The 22145-nt window shown below is 38.0% G+C and overlaps 1 protein-coding gene across 3 annotated transcripts; it reads right to left on the bottom strand.

The window, feature by feature from the left end:
• Positions 1–119: 119 nt before the first annotated feature.
• On the bottom strand, positions 120–14402 carry LOC121744555 (ABC transporter C family member 2-like). 3 transcript variants are annotated; one of them, XM_042138139.1, is made up of 28 exons: positions 14028–14402; positions 13198–13644; positions 12331–12509; positions 11624–11663; positions 11042–11198; positions 10833–10947; positions 10666–10746; positions 10502–10526; positions 9693–9749; positions 9480–9545; positions 8890–8964; positions 8206–8313; positions 7484–7618; positions 6792–6898; positions 6609–6702; positions 6218–6385; positions 5612–5752; positions 5146–5346; positions 4886–4984; positions 4627–4779; positions 3978–4360; positions 3239–3422; positions 2737–3060; positions 1782–2538; positions 1537–1658; positions 1190–1435; positions 689–1103; positions 120–617 (listed from the first exon to the last, which is right to left on the bottom strand). In XM_042138139.1, the coding sequence occupies exons 2-28, from the start codon at positions 13528–13530 to the stop codon at positions 520–522; spliced, it is 4863 nt and encodes a 1620-aa protein (XP_041994073.1). In that variant the 5' UTR covers positions 13531–13644; positions 14028–14402; the 3' UTR covers positions 120–519. The 3 variants fall into 3 exon arrangements, with proteins under 3 accessions (XP_041994073.1, XP_041994072.1, XP_041994074.1); XM_042138138.1 differs by having other exon boundaries at positions 14139–14402; XM_042138140.1 differs by lacking the exon at positions 14028–14402 and having other exon boundaries at positions 13198–14017.
• Between the last annotated feature and the right edge of the window lie 7743 nt (positions 14403–22145).

The following is a 22145-nucleotide window of genomic DNA, read 5'->3' as shown; positions in this document are numbered from 1 at the left end:
AACACATTAATATGACCTTTAATAACACTCAAAGTATACGCATATAAAAATTTATAGAAACATGTTTTCGAACGATATAATCTAAATATTTAATCTGATCCATTTCGATCACAATTCAATAACCGCTTTAAATTCAAATCTTATTTAATTTAATACTATTGTAGTACAGAAACTAAAAATAAACACTGGTTTTAACCGAAAACTAAGGTTAAATGTAGCCCAATAGAAAAAATGGAGGAATTCTTGAACTACAATTTTCCCTCCAAGTTTTTCTGACAGCATCTAAATAGGATTATATCTTTTTGGTGGAAAATTACATGAATTTAGTAAGTACAATAATACTCAAAGGGCCTCAAAATTCACTAACAAAAACTAGGATGTTACAGCTGTGGAAAGTCTCAGCAACAGACTCATTTCATGTTCAATAATTCCCTGCAAGAACGGCTAGTTCTCCGGCAGGTCCGAGATTTTATTCGACCCAAAATCATTCCTGCAGACAGCAACGGGCTGAGATCCGGCCTACATGCCGGCTTGGTCCCAGTCAATTGTGGTTCGGTCATCAAAATCATCCCCTTGATGAAATTTGTTGCGAGTGAGTCGGCTCATCGTGGCAAGTCCTGTACAAGGAGCTCAAAAATGTTTAAAAGTGCACAAATTTTATGAAAATAATGGGGGTAGAGGAGTTTACCTTCAATCATTTTGTAGAGAGATGACCACCAACCATCCTTAGAAACGTTGTGCTTTTCGAGATTCTCTTCGATTTCTTTGTCATGCTTCCCCTCCAGCACTCCTTGGAGCGTGATCACGGCATCCCTCGTCTTCCTGAGGACACTCTTGTCCTCATCGATCTCCAGCTGCACGAGGTCTTTCTGCGACGAAGTGAGGCTGACTGCGAGCGCGTACTGCGCGGCTGCAGCCCAGTGAGACGATGCGAGCCATCTCCGTTGCCCATCCAGCTGTTTCTCTTTCGCGCGCTTTTCGCCCTCTCTTAGCACGAGGCCACGCAGATATTCGGCGTTTGCAGTCCCTGTGCTCTGCACCATCTTAGAGAACGCACTGCCTTCTCGCCGCAGCAGTGCTTCAGGAGTGTCGAATTCGAGAACCTGGCAAACGAGGAAAACACAAGTCACGTTATGCAAGGAAAATGACACAAAGTAACCGAATGGGACAGCTATTCACGGTTACACACCTTGCCAGCATCGAGTAGAAGGATATTGTCGCAATCAATGATGGTGTTCAAGCGGTGAGCAATGATCAACATTGTGCATGATTTGAACTCTTCGCGGATAGTCTTCTGGATGAGCGCATCGGTTCTGACATCCACAGCAGCTGTTGCTTCATCAAGAACTAGAATCTTTGATCTCCGAAGCAATGCTCGAGAAAGAGACAATAACTGTCGCTGCCCGACACTGAAATTCTCCCCTGCTTCAGAGACCTTAAGACACAAAGTGAGAATGAGAAAATTGGAAGTTCAAAAATGCATCCCAACAAGAAAAAAACAAAATGCATCAGAGGCAGAGATAAAGATTTATCTACCTCAGCATCAAGGCCCAAAGGATTCCGCCTGATGACATCTTTTAGGTGTGCCCTTTCTAAAGACTCCCACAGGTCAGCATCGTTGTGTTCGTTGAATGGGTCAAGATTAAACCTAACAGTTCCTTTCCAAAATATAAGAAGGAATCGTCAGGCTAAAAATTAATACAACATGGACGGTACAGAAAGGAAATCATATGGTGCGTAGTAGTACTTAATTAAAACTAAGGTTTTAAGATTGCCCAAACCTGAGAAAAGGACAGGCGACTGTGGAATGATGCCAAGAACCTTTCGGAGGTCCATTAATCCAAACTTTGAAACGTCACAATCATCAATCAGAATTCTTCCCTTTTCCAGCTCAACCATTCGGAACAAAGCATTTAGCATGCTAGATTTCCCAGCCCCTGTCCTTCCAACTATTCCAACCTTATCACTTGGAGAAATGCTGAAGGATATTCCATGTAGAACAGGAGGGAGTTCCGGCCTATATCGTAGAACAACATCTTCAAATCGAATGGATCCAGCGGAAGGCCAGCCAGGAGGTGGGCGGCTATCCTCAATTATGGCTGGACCTTCTGACGGCAGATCTATATAAGTGCCAACGCGCTCAACAGCATTCAAACTATTTTCTGCCAGACTAGCAAGTCTTAGAACAGCAGTCAATAAGCTTGTAATGTTTAGCGCATAACTGAGAAGCAACCCCATTGTAGAGGCAAACGCTTCTTGGTTCTCTGCTCTTCCGTTCTGTAAAACAGCAAAGGCTGCTGTAAACCAAATCATAAGGCCTCCTACCGTCTCTAAACGAATGGCAAGCCAGCGGTTCCCACTCATGCTAACAAGAGTAAATCTGATATTGTTGTCCATTGAATTCCCATTGATGGTGGACATCCGATCATGTGCTTTATATGCACGAATAGTTGAAACACCATTAAGTGCTTCTCCAAACTGGGCATACACAGGAGACCGACTGATTGAGTCCAAGCGCTTCACTTCTCTGGCTGTGCTCTGCAAACATACAATACACCATCCTAAATCTAGAGCCCCGCCAGCATCATAAGTCAATAAAATCAGAAGCAAGCCATAATCTCATTAAAGAGGTAATATGCAATATGTAAAGCATAAAATTTGAAATAGATAGCATTTCCTAAACATTGAACGACATATCTATCAGCAGTAGTCTGATTTAATATGGAAAGTGCATACCTGGTAGTATAGATAGGCTACATAAAACAAGACCAGAAGAGGCATAATGGCCCACAAAGACATTGTACTAACTATTCCAATGAGTACAAATGTTGAAATAAGCTGTGACACTTGACCTAGAAACATGTTCGCAAAAGGAGCGACAGTTCGATCAATGTCACCTAGATCCTTGGCAAATCTGTTGATGATTCGTCCAAGTGGATTCGTGTGAAAGAACACCATTGGAGCTCTAAGAATAGAATCTAGCATGGCATTGTGCAATCTTCGGGCAGCATAAAGGCTTGAAGTGATCAACCAAAATGAATTTATTAAAGTAACCAGAACCTGAGATTTGAAGATTTAGGGAATGATCAAGAATTTTAATTTGTATCATATAGCAAATATAATGTTGAAACAAAAGGCAAAAGTGAAGCAAGCTAGCAGTATTGAGTATTATATGAAGGCATGTCAAGATAATGAAGTTCCTTTGAAATATAATCAGAATGACAAACAGAATACTTACTTGACCAAATGAGAGGAGTGAATAAATTGAGTTGTAGTATAATGGCCCATGTGTATCCTGGTGGCTCCCTTCATCTGTCCAATAACTTAGCCACGTACTGCTTGAAATTCGCAGTACTTCCGTTGAAACATAGCATGTAAAAAGAATCATAACAACCCAAGCACCTCCTAAAGCATTTTTGTATCTGCAGCATTTAAAAAGGAAAGATAATCCACAAAATCAGCACACAAAATGGAGTGGAGTATTACTTTAGCAGATGCAGTTTCTACAATTTTATCGCATATCTATAACATCACACAAGACACAAGTCATATCAAATAAGCAAACCATAGTGACATTAAATTTTCAATCTGTCTTTTCCTTAAAAATTATCAGTAGATTCTCATGCATTCAAGGTATGACCTACAGAAACGACCTAAAGTCATAACTAGCAGGAGCATAGAAAGACCCGATGAAGACAAAATTGGAAGCAATAAATGGGAAGCAGATTTCCACTAATGCATGTACTTAGCAGAAAACATACAAAAACATAAAGCATGAAATTAAAACTCAACACCATAACACCAACACAAATTATTTAATAGGACCTTCAGCATACTTTGGTCTTCAACATGACTATTCAATGTTGTCAAATGGTCTCAATGGATTTCCAATAAAGGGGAAGCATATTTCCTCTAAAGCATGAAAGTAAGCTCTAACTATCATTTCAAACTATTAGAAGGAGAACTGTATTTTCTACCTCATCAAAACATTCCAGCTCACAACACCAGTTTCTCGTTCTTCCTGCTTTATAAGGATAGACTTCCCTTCTTTTTTGTGTGTTTGGTTATCATCTTTAGACATCTCATTGCTCGTACCATTAACGGTGGGCTTAGAATCCTTATCCTCAACCTTTCCAACATCTTCTGGTTCTTCAACATACTCTTCCATTTTTCCAGCATTTTCCATCAATTTCTGGAATAAAATGCCACTGCTTGAGAGCTCTTCATATGTTCCCTCCTCTTTCACTGTACCTTCATGCACCAAGAGAATTCTATCCACTTCTGACAGAAAATGTAGCTGATTCGTGACTAGAACTCTTGTTTTCCCTCTTAATTCTGTTTTGATGCATTTCTCGAAAACCTAGAGAAGCAAGTGGAAGAATATCACTAATACTACTCCATGCATCAGCATTTCGAATGGAAATTATGGCCACAATTAATCTTTAGACATAACTATCAATTATACTATTGTTTTTCAGCTTACAAAATACTCATTATCAGACTACATATTGAAAAACAGAGATGGCAGCCGTAATATTAAAAGCAGACAACCAAAAGAATGATGTTTCTCTCATGGCCCAGTTGCAGTTGGGTGATTTTGAATGACGTGCACATTGGAAGACTTACCTGACGTCCCACGTGAGCATCCAGAGCACTTAAAGGATCATCAAATATGTAAACATCTGAATTAGAATAAACAGCCCGAGCCAAGGATACCCTCTGTTTTTGCCCTCCACTGATATTGACTCCTCGTTCTCCTATTTCAGTAAGATCACCACCCTATCATAGGAATATTCGTGGTTGCAAATAAGTCAGAATAAAAATTTCTCCAACTCAGTAACAATAGATATACTTGACCATGCAATGATGTTTCTAAGATTCTTACTGGCAGTACTTCAAGATCATGCTGCAGGCAGGTTATATCTATCGACTTCTCATACCTTGCAGGTTCAAATGGGGAACCAAACAGTATGTTGTCACGGACCTAAGAACAGAAATTTTAATTTTACAAGGTCAAGCCAACTAAAGTTAAATGGTACATTTTGCAAAGTTTCAAAGTCACTAAATTGACATAGACTTGTGTCAAAACCAGATTTGACACATGAACAAGCACAAGACTAGTAAAGAAAGCACTAACGAACTCACTGTAGCGTTAAAAATCCATGAAACTTGTGGTACATAAGCAACATTCCCTCTGATGACCACATTTGCATCTGCCACTGGAGGAAGCTCTCCAAGCATTGCTGACACAAGTGATGTCTTTCCTTCCCCAGTGCTGCCAACAATAGCAACTAAGCTACCGATTGGTATATCCAAGTTGATATTTGACAAAGTTGGCCTTTCTGCCTGTAATAGATATTTAATTAAGTCGCAAAGGGTCAGAAAAAAGTATTATTATATGTTAACCAGCTATATGATAAAGGAGGAAAGTGAGGAGAAATCAAAGAAAAATAACACTAGTTGTGTCATGGCACATGATAAAGTAGAAAGATGGTAAGGGCATGTTCCACTCACAGGATCACAGGACAGATCAAATGAGTAAATAGTACACCACTAAGGTTCAAACTACACAAGAAATACAATCATACAAGCAAGTGTAAACCTAACAAACCTTTGCCTCCCAAGAGAAGTATCCATTCCTGATTGAGATAGCTGGTAATCCTGGTTCAATGGGTGGATAAGGAAAGAGAGCTTGTTCATCGGCTAGAAGAAGGTCCTCCAGACGTTTCAGTGAGACATTTGCATTAACAACCTGTGAAATCACCACAGAAAAATTATGTATATAGGTTCAACATCTTAGATCCAAAACATGAAAATAGAGTCTCAGTTGAGATCACACCAATGTTCAAATAATTATGAGTCAGATAGTGCTATACTAGACTATTTAGAACAAATGAAATTCATAAAATATGGTCAATCATGGTTCATGGAATGGTAATGGAATCACATGTAATTGATATATCAACCAAAGCAGCGACATATCAAGTGTGTATGAGCTATAACTATATAATCTAATTAAGAATCCTTACAGAGATTCGCTTACACATTTAAAAAGTCATTGGGATCCTGAAAGAAGTTAGATCACAAGCATACCTTCAATTTATATTTCACAACTCCCACAGGGAAAGTCATGGGGAATTAAAGATATATAAAGAAGATGAGAACTGGAAAAAAAAAAACATTGCAGTCCATATGCCAGATGTAAAAGGATGGATACCTGGGTTATAATATTTGGAAGCATGAAAAGTGGGAAACGTAAGACAGCAAACAATGATAGAGATGTAAAGGCCCTTGCAGGTGTCAAATCTCCTCCAAGTAAAGTGAATATACCAAACGAAATTACAATCACCACAACAGGTACGCTGTTAAGCATGAAGCTGTTCAACTGCAAATCAGAAAAGTAATGTCATAAAACAAACTTCAAGAATTTGGCACAACAAAAAGAATAATTGGGGGGGAAAAAGCATAGGTGAAATTTAAAACTAATTGAACAGTTACTAAATAGATGATGTCGCGAAGATAAAGCAGAGAATATGGAAACAAATAACACAGTTTTTATGAGGAATAATAAAAGACTGGAAAAAACTTGGCTAGTGAGGAAATCATACAGCTCCAAGCAGCTGAGCTTTCCGGTACCATGATAACTCATCATTCCTGACAGTTTGAACCTTAGTCTGGAAACTATTCTCCCATGCATAACATCTGAATCCATTTTGGCATTAAAGAAGCTCATAAAAGAGATGCATAATGAGAAACACGGATTAAGAAACTGTATAGTACGTAGACCTTACTTGACAGTATCCATAGCAGCCAATATTTCATTCATGAGCCCAATTCTCTTGTCTGTACGTTGTAATCCTTCTTTTGTTAGCTTTTGCATCTTGCTTATAACAAATGTCTGTTCGATTAAGTCAATTGCAGACAGAAGTTACTACCAAGCAACATGAAAGGGCTTGACAGACTCCAGTAACAAGGGTCCCCAAATCAAAGAGTCAATATTAATAACTATGCATGTAGAACAGGTAACTTTTGGTGATATGTCATTCTAGATTCTACTGAGATTAAAAGCATAAAGCAACATGTAAATAACTCCAGATTTAAAGTAGACAATAAACATGTCTTTAGTTATAATCAGAAATATACTTGGTGTTCCATTCATCCCATTTATGTAAAGTCATCTAGGCTTCAATGTGATAGGTCATAGTCTTCATAATCTTATTAAATTGTTAATTATCCATTCATATGATGGTTGGCTGCCGGACATTGGACATCTGCCACACCAAATCACCTCAAGAGTCAAGACCAACGAGCGAAAATCGGCACTATTTCTCATGTAATAAGCTTCAAAAAATGGATGGCACACTCATATAAGTTAATCAGTTCAACCTATTAGTCATTATATCTTAATCTCTTCTCACACATCCACACTACCTTGAGGGATAGATGAATGAGCCAAAGAAATCTTTAGGTCAGGACCCTATACCTGTATAGGAAATAGAAGAACAAGCAAAAGTGCCCCAAGAAGAGCAGCAACACCCAGCTGCTTGTAAAGAAGAATTAGGGCAACAATAATTCGGAAAGGAGCTGACCACAAAGTGTGGAGTGATTGACATATTTGCTGCAAAAAAATGTAGAGTAATATTAAGCAATGATTTATACGATCAAATATTACAAAGTAATAACTAAATCATTTCAGTATGTGTTCAAACATGAACCCGTGTATAAACTATCATGCTCTCTCCTTTTGAGTTTCTCACTTATTATCCCTTTAATAAACAGGTAAACATTGAAAAGAACTAAAACGTGGCGAGCATAAGGAGAAAAGAATGACAATGGAACCAATAGAAAAGGCAGTTTCATTCACAGATCACCTCAGCAATGTTCAGTTTGGAAAAGAAATAAAAAAAACTTAAATTTCTTCCATAGAAGTTTTTGGGCATAAAAAAAAGAAGTGTTTGGCCATCAAGAAGAAATTCAGCTTGGCTCACCTCATGCTGAGATATTGTGCAAACAATTTTCATCAAAGATCAGTTGGTGCACATGGGAAGTCCTACCTTAGTAAGTTATATAATCGTCTTGCCTCAGCCTTACACACACTTTGAAGGAATTATTTACATTATGTCAGATAAAACCAGTCCTCAAATTTTCATGCATGCAAGAATGAAGAACCACAGCTCATGCTTCTCAGCAAGAAATGATATGTACCTGAAGAGCTTCAGCATCTGTAGTCATCAAATTAGTAATTTTACCAGATGCAAACATTTTGCGGCTCTCATGAGTCAACCTTAAAGATTTGCGGAAAACTGCAGCAACCTATAAATCATTTTTAAAATTAATAAGTTTGCAGAAAGAAAATGCTACTCAAAGCACACACAGTTCCCTTTTTAAATAGTAACACTCTCCAGTCTCCTCCCACCCAAACCAAACTTAATATGGAAATTGAGAGGATAACTCACAAACTAAAGGATATTCATACCAAATACTCCCTCTGTCCATGAAAAGTATACAACGTATGACCAGCACACGTTTTAAGAAAATAGTTGGTGGATACTGGTGGGTGTGTTTTCAGTTGTATTACTAAAGGTCCCACTATGTAGAAAAAGTGTATTTTTTTGTTAAAAAGAGGTTTGTAAGGTTGAGATATATATAATAAGAATGTGGGATCTTGTAAAAAGGGAAGTTGTATACTCTTTGTGGACACCCAAAATAAAAAAAAATTGTTTACTTTTCGTAGACTGGTGGAGTATATATATCACCAAAATAAAAAAAATTGTTCTTTTCGTAGACTGGTGGAGTATATATATCAAGGACTCAAGCTTAGATAGATCAAGAAGTAGTTACTACAATGAGGAACACAAGACAATAGGAGACTCCAGAAAGCTAGCTTACCAAAGTTGATTTTAGACGATAGCCAACACGCATGACATTCTGAAAATACTGAGCTTCACATAACACACCAACTACCTGAAATTTATGAATGAAAAGGAAGGTGTAAAATCCATCAATTACAGACTACAATCTTCATAAGTGGGATATAGCAACCAAAAGATTGTGTCAAGCACTGTCACGATCATCAAGATGCATGATTGTTTAGAAGGCTAAAAAGTATAGTGCAGAAAAGGTATCAAGTCTACTGCAACAGAATCATAAACTAAGTAAGCTCTAACTGAATACTGTCTTTAATCCAATATTCCCATGAAAGGTTAATAAGCGGTGAGTTCCTGGATTCCCTTCACTAGTTACTCACAAATCACAATCCAGTGACTATAGCTGCCCAATACCACCATTAACAAAGGAGGTAAAGGATATAAAACATTAACCTGAGTTCTCAAACCCACAAGCAAAATTACTGGTCTTTCTTCAAAATGACATGCAAAGTAGAATACATCATTACCAAAAAAAAAATTAAAAAAATCACAGTAACAAGGGCAGTAAATATTCTAAAGTATGACAAGGGGAATGGTAAATTCATTACGTACCACTCCAACAAAAATTGAGAATGCATAGATGTAACCAATCCAAGCTGGATCTCCTCGTTGCATTGACTGTAGATGTCACCAATTACAATAATAAGCTAACATCCTGCATGCTAAAGGGGGCATGGACTTCTTTTTCTTTCTAAGTGAGCTAGCTTGGGGATGATAACAAAAGTGTGCAAGCAGCTTCAAAAAGGTAAATACAAATAAACTAACCTCTAAGAGAAGGTTGAGTATAAGGGGACCAACAAACTGAGAAAGATCATTCCCTATCTGCATGATGGGGGGAAAAAGTTCTCATGTTATGCAAGGGAATGCCATTCAAATAGCCCCACCAAACTCAAAGGATAAAATGTTAGTGTGAATCTTCTTAGCACATAGAATTCTGTGGAAAATCATTTCAATCTACATTCAAGAGATCAAAAACTGATAAAAGAGAGTCATTCAAGCAGTAACAAAATTTAAAGATGGTGTGCTGATCGGCTAATCTAAATCATGTAAGTGCATAACTGACCTGGAAAAATAAACTAGCCAAACCACATTGCATTAGCATTATATTAACAAGTAACAACATAAGGAGTATTGCTCATAACCAACATTTGACGAATGTAATATGATGCTCGTTGACTTCATCAATATAGAAAATGGATTAGTGTTTCAAACAGAAAAGGGAAAAAGTTAATTGAAATATAGAAGTGTACAGAGTGACTTAATTAGTCGCTGAAAGATATTCTTGGTAAAATGATGTTTTACACTAACACATCCATAGAGAGAGACAAATACAAACACACACAGAAACATATATGCATTTGTATGCTCGTGTATATTGATCATATACTCATGTTGTTTCATGGCTGAATCCATATATTACTCCTTGGTCCGCAACAAGTCAGAAAGTGCATGTAGAGAATGACTGAAACAATCCCAGTTCTGATTGTGTAATAGCACTTCAATAAAATGAAAAGGAATTGACAATCAATAAATGATAAAAATGTCAATAAGAGAAGCCAATATCAGTTAACTACCTTCCAGAAGCCTCCCCACCAAAATCTGAGCAAAATTAAGAAAAAGGATAAAAAAGCAAAGAGTCACGATGTTGAACAATAGAAAGATGTAGCAGTATAAAAATTGTATGGGCCTATTCATGTCATGAAGATATAATTTGCGAGTATTGGCTTCCAAGACTAACCTTCCACCAAGGCTACGATTTAAAGCTCTTAACAGCCAAGGTTTGGGTTTCCGAATCTCCTTAGCCCAAGATTTTTGGAACCTAAACAATTTATAAAGATAATGATTAGCTACTAAGCAAAAGATGGGGGGCAGTAAAAGAAAGGTAGATGAGCATTTATAACATACGAGTCATTAAGTGTTTCTGTTTTATCCCAAGAATCAAGTTGCCAAACATCCTTCTCCGTGAGAGGCCTTCTATAACCGAGTTTCATGATCTGGCTCATCCATGAATACGTAATTTCTGAAGCAGGAGAAGCAATAATCAATAACTAATTGAAAAAAATAGGAGGGTAAAAGTAATAGCATCTTTTGATGAGCACACTATAAAAACGTACGAGATATTAAGTTGGCTTGTCTCTCAGGACAAATTTGCTCCCCTCCAGGAAGTTCTTCATAAGCAGTATTGTCCTCAGATTCAGTTTGAATTGGGGTATATCCCGGATAGGGATCCAAATCAGGGATATAAACAGCCAAGAGGACACCAAATAAAACCTGCACAACTAACAAAGAATAAATTGGAGCTCTGCAGGGACAAGCAGATTATGAAATCAAAGAAAGACTTCCTAGGACAATGTTAAGACATGATAACCTATTATTTCTATCAAATCTATCATCACCTAAATAGTCTATCATTTGAGATGGAACCTACTCATTGATGATGACCCACTTTAACAAGGGCAAAATTAATTCATATTTGCTTCCTTTTAGTTTTTTAGTTCAAGCGTCCACCAAATTTTTACAGGATTCACAATAATTGCCTTATGTAATCTTAAGTTGTAGCATTTGGATCCAAATGAAATTAACAGTGAACACATCTGAAAGAAGGGTTTTGTCGGCAAGCCTCGTCTCATAAAAGTGTCATGAATTTCTGACTGAAAATTTTATATTTGAGATATGAGAAGTAGGGTGAAACAAACCTGGACAGCCACTTCACTAGCATACAAAGCAAGAACAGACCTGCAAAGAAAAAATACAAACTTAATTGAGAATCCCTAAGTTGAAACACGATACATGTGCATGATATAGCTCCAAAGCAACAAACTCTTCTAAGATGGAAGAAAGAGGAAAAAAGAGAGGAAGTGAGGCGGAAGAAACCCCAGGACATACATTACACAATTTTGCATTCTCCATCCTAACACTGTATCATGTAATTTGTCACAAACCCAGGAGTGAAGGGATACAAACCAAGTAAAATATATAAACAGTTTGATCAAGAAATTCTTGTGATTGGTGCAACAACGAACTTTAAGTAGTCTATTCAGAATCCATGTAATCGCACGGAAGATCTTGGCAATACATTTGCATGCCATGGGCTTCAGCATAATAAAATAAAGTTATATTTTTAGAATAAGAAACATAGATGTAAAACATAGTCCACAGGTTGAAATAAACAATTTGATAGAGCCTTGTATGAAAATTAAAACCAGATGAGGACAGATACTTTACATGCAATGCCCAACTGCAATAGAGAAACAATAACCAATGTGAAGCCAATAAAGAGACAGTACAGTCTTTTGTACGAGTTTAAGGCAAATTAAGATGCCATAAAAGTAAAACTATAAATTTTAGCATCAGTGCATCACATGTATTAGCTTTCTTTAAAATTGCTAAAAAGAAGACTAACCAATCATAATACTCCTTGACAGAAAGAACAAGGTTCAGCATTACAGCATCTCCTACAAGAGCATAAATGACCCCAAACCTCACAGCCCAACGTGATTCACGGATGTACACCTTTGTCTCCAGTCCAATCATCAAAAGTATAGAGCACCATGTTACAGCCTCAATGACTAAAGAAGCCATCTACAAGCATAAATATAAGTTTCAATGCCCAAACAAGAGCAAGTTATTGAGCTTGTTCTGAATAAAATGACAGATTGCAATAAGCAATACATGCAAGAGACACACTTATTATATAAATTTTGAATCCACTCTGAGTTATAGTCGGTAGTTTTCTTATGTTTTATTTCTTAAAAAGTCATCGAGCATTTTTAGATGCATAAGGTCATTGGATACTAAAACACTGAGTTTTAAAAAATATAAAATGTATTCCAATATATATAGAAACACACATCCAGTGGTATTTGGAAAGTTGAAACCAACACCTAAAAAGTAAAATTAATGATGGATGCAGATTACCTTGTAGAAATCAGACAAGCCAAGCTTCAAATATCCACGTGTGTTCGAATAACTTTGCACAAAATATAGGTAATTTCTTGTGTTAAGGAGATTAGTCTCCTTAATAGTCATAACAACATAAACGAGTATGAATGTCTGAATATCATGCCAATTTTCATAAAAATGTAAACAGAAGGAGTTCAAACTACTTTGCACAAAATATTGATGAAATGCTGTGAAATTTTTATAAATGCAAGTAATCCTAGTAATGAGCTTCAAAAATAACCTGCTATTTGGTTAAAAATTTACCATTTCTTTATGTAGACTAAGTGAATCCTTGCACACAATATCATAAGAGAAGAAAGCAATGCACCTCATATGGGGCAAGACCAGGCTGGCCGTCCACGTTGAATGCTGAAATTCCCATCATCAATCTAAAGAAAGGTTCTCCAGTACAATAAAGAGCCACCAGACCCAACAAATAATTGTAATAATTTGATCTTAGGAGGAATCTCTGAACTGAGAAATCTCTTTTCATCCGCAAGAGCCGATTTATGCACAGTCCCAGAAGAACCAGATGGGAAATGCAGATAACCAAAGAGTCAGTAGCACACGGGGTGTAAGCTCCAAATGCATTTTCCACTGCTCTTGCCCAGACCCCATTCTTGACAGGTTGGCAATACCATTCAAATGGCTCGAAAGCCATTTTAATCAACTATGACTACTATTCTTCTTCTATTCTGCACGTATATAAGTCCCCTTGCCTCAGCTCTCCCCTGTTTTCTGAAGACGTGGTTCAGAACGAAATCGACTAGCCTTCCTGCAGAGACTCAATTCAAGATTATCAGAGTATTAATCAGGAAACTCAGCATATCATATATTACTCTCACTCCTATTAAAGCCAGACCAGTAGTAAAAATCTATTTGATCCAAACAAAAAAAAATAAAACAGATTTTAGTCAGCTAGAGAAGACAACAACCATCTTCCAAACGTCTAACACATTTCTAGTTTCGACTTAATTAAGTAAACACTGCCAAAATTTTCAACTACTGGAACTGCAAAATACAACGTCGGACAAACCAGAAAACCAACAACCAATCAAAACTTCAATGAGAACATAAAACTCCAATAACGTGAACACACAAAATAAAACAAAAAATAAGATCAGGATTTCAAGTATAGAAAAAGGAAAAGCAACTGACACCCGCGAAAACAGGAGAGGTTGCAAAGTCCGCCGAAACACAAACAAACAATAAAAGCGCGATTAATAATTAGCACAAACGAGTCCATTAAAAAAAGTAAGGAGATGTTACAGCAGCAAAAAAGTTGGTGATTCTGTCAGTACTCGGCAATGATTCCGGGGCACACTTGAGAAAAGAGAAAAGGCTCCTTTATTAGCGATAGGGATGAGAAAGAGCGAGTGAGCGGCTGTCAATTGTCGTATTGTAGTGGGTGGGGCAGCGTGAGCGACTGAGAGAGGAGTTGAAGATATGAAATCTGAATTCAATGCCTTTTTCCCCAATCAATTCGCCACCACCATTTATCGAATCTCTCTCTCTGTTTCCTCTATTATGTGGAGCTGAATTTAAATATTTATAGTTGACGAAAACAAAGGCAGGCGTCACCGCTTACATTACTCATGGCAAATCTCAATTTTGGTTGTTGTGCAGCATACTGATTTTAAAATCCGAAAACATTGAAAAATGAAGTCTTCCTCAAAAATAAGTACTAATCCCCCACAGTATAGTGTTTACCAATAACTTTAAAAACTAGGCAATAATAAAATTAAGATTTATTGGTAATTATAGAAAAAAAAATTAATTTCCTTACAAGTATGTTGATGTTTTTATACCAAATAATATTTTTTAATTAATAGACGAAATCATTCAACGCATCAGTGTTGATATCTATAAGGGGTACTATGGAGTATTTTATTATATAGTATCAGTTATAATTTTACAAGTTTGTCGTTAAATAATGGATCAAATCCAAAGATCATATTTTCCCGATCGGTTTTCAAAAGTTGGGAAATTTACTAGTACTATAACTTTTATTGTAACTTCTTCATTAATCTTTTTTTTATTAATAAATAAATTTAAATTTAAATTTCGTATCACGGGGACTCGAACATGATAAATTTCTTTTTTTTAATGAAAAGGGGGGAGTGTTGAGCAAATATTAGTAGTACTGGTTTTTTGGGAAATTACGGCTGAAGGAGAAAGAAACTATTTTGGCTCCACATTATTTTTCTGCCTTCGGTGGAAATTGAAGAAAGGGATGTTTGGATCATATTCATAAATCATAAATACTTGATACGTGTGTTATTTAAATTATTACTAGGAGTATAAGATTTGGACATGCAAATAAGTGTTTTACTATTAAACCTAATCTTTTCATTACTAGTTAATTTGTAGTTTCCATTATTTTTAATTGAGAATAAATTAACAATCCAACTTTGAAACTCATAATTTAATTACAAGATGATGATATGAAACTCATTATCTTTATTATTGCTGATTATTGAATGTTTGACGGCTGAATAATTGAATTGAAAGTTAGTTGTAGTATATAAATATATAATTTGAGCTTCTTCATAAAAAAAGAAATAGTACTCCATGAATTTACTAGAACATATCTTAAGCTTAAGTGGTATTACTGGAAATTTGAAGCTATCCAAGATCCTATATCTTGATTTAAATTGTATTTATCACTTATTTATATCGATAAAGTATCATGTCATTACACTGCAATTACCTTGTTAATAATATATGTAAAAGGCTAATAGTGATGCATGCCCACAATCACTCAAATATAAAATACTTAGGCCATGCACAACGCTGTCTCTATACCGTCTCTTAAACCGTCTCTTAACTACTGTTTGAGCACTATTTGAGGGCCCCACTGTCCTTTTTTCCTCCATCTCTTAACTAAGAGACGGAGGCTGCAACGCTCCGTCTCTTAACCGTCTCTATACCGTCTCTTAATTACTATTCATTCAATTTAATTTATAATTTTTTTTAAAACCCAATTCAATTTAAACAAACACACTTTATTAAAATTAAAACAATATTACAACTTAACATTAAAAAAGCGAAGACATAATTAAAATTCTAAAAAAATAAAAATGACATAATTTAATATTCTCCGCCAAAGTTTTCCCAAATGTGCTCAATTAGATCCTCTTGGAGTTGGGTGTGGGCGCTAGAGTCGCGTGTCCTTGCCCGAATAGCCAACCGTTCTTGTATAGATGGATGCGCTCCACTTCGCGGCGGACTACTTGCAGTTGAGCTTCCGGGGGATTCGGGGTCGAACCAATTTCCGGCATCGGGTCCTTCGTCTCGGACAATCATGTTGTGCAAGATTATGTACGTATACATGATGTCGACCATGCTCTCCATGAACCACGAACGAGCCGGGGCTTTGATGATGTTGAAGCGCGCTTGGAGAACCCCGAACGCCCTCTCCACATCCTTGCGCGCAGCCTCCTGCTTCTGCGCAAAAAGAGCCTGCTTTGGGTTCGCTGGCCTGCCGCACGTCTTCACGAAGGTCGGCCACTTCGGGTAGATGCCGTCGGCGAGATAGTACCCCATTTTATACCGTCGGTTGTTGGCGACGAAGTTGATGGCCGGCGCTTTACCATCCAAAACTTCGGTAAAGAGGTCGGACTGTTGGAGCACGTTTACGTCGTTGTTCGAGCCAGGGACCCCGAAGTACGCGTGCCAGATCCAAAGTCGGTAGTCGGCAACGGCCTCGAGTACAACGGTTGGGTGGGTGCCTTTGTGGCCGCTCGTGTAGGAACCCCTCCAAGCCACCGGGCAATTCTTCCATTGCCAGTGCATGCAATCGACACTGCCAAGCATCCCGGGGAATCCGTGCACTTGTTCGTGCAGGTTGAGGAGGAACTGACAATCCTCCGTGGTTGGCCTCCGGAGAAATTCGTCACTGAAGGCTGCCCGGACGCCTCTGCAGAAGTTGAGCAAGCACAAGCGCCCAGTGCTGTCTCCGATGTGCAGGTATTCGTCGAATATGTCGGCCGTTTGTCCAGTCGCAAGCTGCCGGATGGCTGCAGTACATTTCTGCAGCGTCGTGTGGCTGGGACGACCGACCGCGTCGAACCCTTCTCGGAAGAACTCCTCCCTGGCCGCCAAAGTATTCGCTATGTGGAGAAATAGCGGTTTCCGCATGCGGAAATGGCGACGGAAATAGGTATCTCCCCAAATCGGGTTATCGCAGAAGTAGTCGCGTACTAACCGTGCGGCGGCTTCCTCCCGGTTCCGATTGATGTACTTCCGGGAGCGTCGTGGGGGTGGTGCGGCTTCCTCCGCCTCTCGTCGTCGATCTTCTTCGAGTGATTGTTCCATTAATTGGCGCATTTGCTCAAAAGGATCCATTTGTTTGAGTTGATTGAAGATGGAAATTGGAGTGATAGAGAGGATTTGAGAGGAATAGATGTGTGTTTGTGTTTGAAATGAGTATGGAATAGAATTATTTATAGAGTAAAAAAATTAAAAATTTAAAAAATGAAAATAAATATTTAACGGTAATATTACCGTTTGAAAAAAAAAAAATTTTTTTTTATTAAAAATCGATTTTTTTTTAAAAAAAATGAATTATTGCGTCATCAGTGACGACGCCCACTCGCGGGCCAGCGAGTGGGCGTCACGCACGCATGGGGACGTGCCACGTGTCTCGGGCGCGTGGCGAGACAGCTCGTCTCGTGTCTCTCCGAGACGAGCTACGCGACGAGACGGTCGCGAGCTGGAGACGAGATGGCCGCTGCAATGCGTCTCGCGGGGGTCTCGTCTCTCCGAGACGAGACGCGAGCCCGGCGCGAGTCGCGTTGTGGATGGTCATACTCTTCATGTTTCAATAAAGATGATATCTTAAACAGTATAAGATTTTATTCTGTTTCAATAAAGATGATATCTTAAACAGATTTTATGTACTAATGTTATTTAATGTGTCAAGCGAAAAGAGAATAAAATAATAATAAAATTATTTCTACTTGTAATAATAAAATAATAATAAAATTATTTTTACTTTTAATAATAAATTATTTTGATGGAAAAAAAATGGATATCTTTATTTAGACAAATAAAATATTGATGTCGTTAATCTTGACGTTGCTGACTACTTTTGTGTTAGTACTACACTACTACTCCTACTTATTGCATTACACAGACAGAAATGTTAGCTACTCAGACAGAGACACATGGCTTCACGTGTTGGTTGGTCACCTGGCGTGGCAACCCCCTTTCTAAGAGGTTTTGGTCAAATTTGTGTACATAGTACTCCGTCTAACTATCCATTTTCTATTTTATTTTGTTTTTTTTCCTATTTTATTCCTTTTGCTTACTTTTCAACCTAATTTTTTCATTTTTATATTTTTTTTTACTCAACTTAATTAGAGTGAAAAAAGTACTTTATGATTTAAATTTGAGTAAAACTGCGCTGTTGGTCCTGAATATTTGGGGTCCTTGCACCGAAGCTCTTTAACAAAAAAAAATATCACTAGACAATCATAACCAAAGACATAATCATAGAATAAACCACGATAACTCATTCTCCATCAACAACTCATCACTAAGATCTCTATGTTGTTGATATGATCGCGTTTGTGTTGCTTCGTAGTGCGACTCATTATTCATATAGTCTAAGTATGTGGAAATAAAATACTTGGCAAGAAAATGAATTTATCGTCCGCCTCATTGCTCACATGATCATAATTAGTACTCCTATCTTTTTTTTACTTAACTTTTGATATTTGAAGTTCGTTATTTTTGGGAAAGTTGCAAATATTACTCATATGATTCCAATTATCTTTTTTTTTCTTTCACTTTACTCTTTATTTTGAAGTTATTTAATTTTTTATATTTTTTAAGAAGGAAAATTTGCTAATAAATACTCCCTCTGTTTCGCCATAGTTGAGTCATTTTACCATTCCGGGAAGTTTCTTTATAGTTGAGTCATTTCCAAAAAAGGAAATAATTAGCACATTTAATGGTGATTTATGCATATTTATTAACAAACCTAATTACACTTAATTAGGGTAATTAAAGCAAGAAAACCAAACGCCCTTTTTTTCCTTCTCATTATCTGCATTTGTCGTCTCTCTCTACACAAGCTCTCCCTTCTCTCTTCCCCAATCTGAAACCCTAGATCCAAAATCCGCAGCCCTCATCGTTTCTCATTTCGCCGACCCCAATAATGGACTGCTCACACTACCCCAATGGCGATGGCTGGATTAACCCTCACCGCATCCGTGTTCCATCCGGCTCGCGCGGTAGAGGGCGTATTTCGTCCGCTTCGCGGAGAAGAGTCGTATTTCGGCGAGTTCCCGGGGGAGAGGTCGTATCTTGAGCAATTCCCGCTGTAGATCTCGACAATCAGCCCAAGATGATGAAGGGTTAATCCACCATTTATTCTCGTTCATCTGTCGTTCCCACATCGGTGAACTCGCCGGAAGCGTAGGTGTCTCTCCCCTGACCGGAGGCCTTGATGGTGGTGTCGACGGCTCCTCCCCGACCGGTTGCGTAATTGGCGGTGAAGGCAGAGCCTCCCCGACTGGAGGCGTAACTGGCGGTGAAGGCCGCACCTCCCCGACCGGAGATCTTGCTGGTGGTGAAGGCGACGCCATCTTTGAGGTGACTGACAGCCCAGTAATGTCGGATGAAGACTTCGTAAGGAGATATGTCATCACCGATTCTGACAAGGAAGCATGGGAGAGAAACAAAGCCGATGCAGAAAGGGAGGTGAAGGCACTCTTCGGTGAAAATTGCTTGGATCCGTAATATGGGTGAGATCATTCTGTATGCTTACTTTAGGGTTATGGATTGTCATTTGTGTTTTGATATGCAATCATTGGTTACATTTGTGTGATCCGTGATATGTACTCTAAGTGAATGGGTTGTCTTTGGTTTATATATCTGTGATGGTGTTGGTGATGTTGTGAATTTGGTTAGTGATGGTGCTGTTGATGTTGTGATGTGGTGAATTTGGTTGGTGATGGTGCTGTTGGTGTTGTGATGTGGTGAATTTGGTGTTGTGATGCTGTGAACTTGGTTGGTGATGAATTGCTTGCACAGTTACAGTCTTTTAAAACCACATAATGCATCATTTTTGCATAGTTACAACCTTGTAAAAACACAAAATGCATCATTTTTTGCATATTGACTGTGTATTCAAAACACAAAACACTATCATGATATGTGCATTCATGTATATTCACTAAATGCATCATTCATGCACATAGGCAGCCTATCCAAAAAACACAAAATGCTTCATTTTTATCCTGAAAATTGCCTATTCAAAGCACAAAACACTAGCATGATATGTGCATTCATGTGTATTCACTAAATGCATCATTCATGCACATAGGCAGCCTATCCAAAAAATACAAAAGCTTCTTCTATACCTTCATAATCCTAAGGACTGAGCAATCATCTCCAATCCCTAGTTGCTCCCCTGGTCCCGCAGATAAGCAATTGCTTGCATAGCCAGCTCCACTGGAACTTCTAGATTCATTGGAAGTTGATTTGTCCTCCTTAAATGTGCTTTCCCCGTGTGGGGCAGCTTGTAGCTGTTATGACCCTTGACTTTCATGATTTCCATAAAACAGCCTTGAAGACTTAGGAAAACATTGTTCAATATCTGTGGCTGTAATTCATTGAATGATTGCACCACTGCATTGACTAAATCATCCACATTTTTGCATGCAGACTGAGTTTGCAGTGAATGTATTGCTATGAACCAACCCAAATCATTGACATTAGCGTCGGGTGAGTTAGGTGGTTGTTGCACAAGTGATATTGAGAAACCACTTTGTTGTGCAGTTTCTTTGAAAGCTGGATCATTGTCTTTGATGTGTGGTCTTGCGTTGTCTTGTTGTATCTTGAGAACTTTAGTTGCCCCATCTGGCCACTTGGCTATGATGGCAGGTAATATCTGTTCTCAACAAGGTGCCATGCATTAAATCATTATTTGCACAACATTACAAAGCTTCATTACCAGGGTATCATGAGTAGGTAGGTACGCTGGTATGTAATGGCTGATGTGCATAAATAAATTGCATTAAAGAGATGCAAACATTACCTTATTGATCAGCAATCCCTGGACACATCTTTTGTGATACTCTCTATGGGTTTTGTCTCCAAAGTGTCTGCCTTTCTATCAAACAAGACTTCACCATTAACACCAAACACTGGCCTACAAACTGCACACATGAACATTATCTTTGATATGAACTACTTATTTTTACATGTTCTATGAGGTTCTTCCTCTCCTGGAGCAAGATAGAATCTTTGAGCTCCTTTCGTCATGTAGAACCACTTTTCATCAATATGTATGGTGTTGTACATGTTCCTGAACTTGATCTTGTTCAAGATCATGTCTAGTTCTAAAGATTCAACTGTGAATCTCAGTCGCAACAACTTGTTTGCAGCTGTTAGGTTGGGCTTAATGGCTGATGTGTGTGGCCTAATTAGGCCAGCCTTAACCCACCTCCAAACAGTTGCTTTTGAGCAACCTAAACCGGCTGCCACACTTAAGAGGTTACATCTTTTTGAGAAATGCATATTCTTGAGTACCTCAACATCCAGATGCAACCTTTTGAGGTAAGACCTCACTTTTTTTAGACTTACCAATTGCATTGATTCTCCTCTTTGTTGTTGTTTCTTTGCAGCATTCCACCACCGTGTATAGGTTTGCCGGGAGATTTTGAATTTGACCTGCGCCGCCTTACGTGTGCCGCGAGGAGGAACATTGCCCATGCACCTTCCAATGATGAATTGAACCACTTGGTTCTTGAATTCTGAAGAGCACTTTTGATGCCCCATTATGAGCATTCAAGGCCATTCAGAATGGTAAAGAGAGCATTTACTCCATTTGGTGGTTGAGCTTTTTAATGTGTAATGGCAGTGGTTGATAAATTTGTTGGTAGCAGTGGAGTATTAATAGGGGGGGTGGAAAGTGGTGCCATCTTTAATTAGATCAAATGTGTAGTGGCGCTAGAATCTTGGGAATTGTTTTGTAAAGTTTCTGTACTGAATTTTGAATTGTCATAGCAGCCAATTTGAGTTAATAAAAGAACACCTTTCATTCTACTCTACTGTTTGAACACTCGGCTCTATCTCTCTGTTTTTGCACAGAATTTAAATGTTGAATTTGGATAATTAACAAATGACTAAATAATTTATAAAAAGAATTTTTTTTTTCAAGTTCAAATAATAATTCAAATCAAAATTGAAATTCAAATTTAGAAAGTCCACTTACTTCATATGTTTTATTATCTATCCACTTAATCCACTAAACATCCCTTTCTT

This window comes from Salvia splendens, chromosome 8 (genome assembly GCF_004379255.2).
Source record: "Salvia splendens isolate huo1 chromosome 8, SspV2, whole genome shotgun sequence".
NCBI lineage: Eukaryota > Viridiplantae > Streptophyta > Magnoliopsida > Lamiales > Lamiaceae > Salvia > Salvia splendens.
This window is presented reverse-complemented; position numbering and strand designations above follow the sequence as displayed.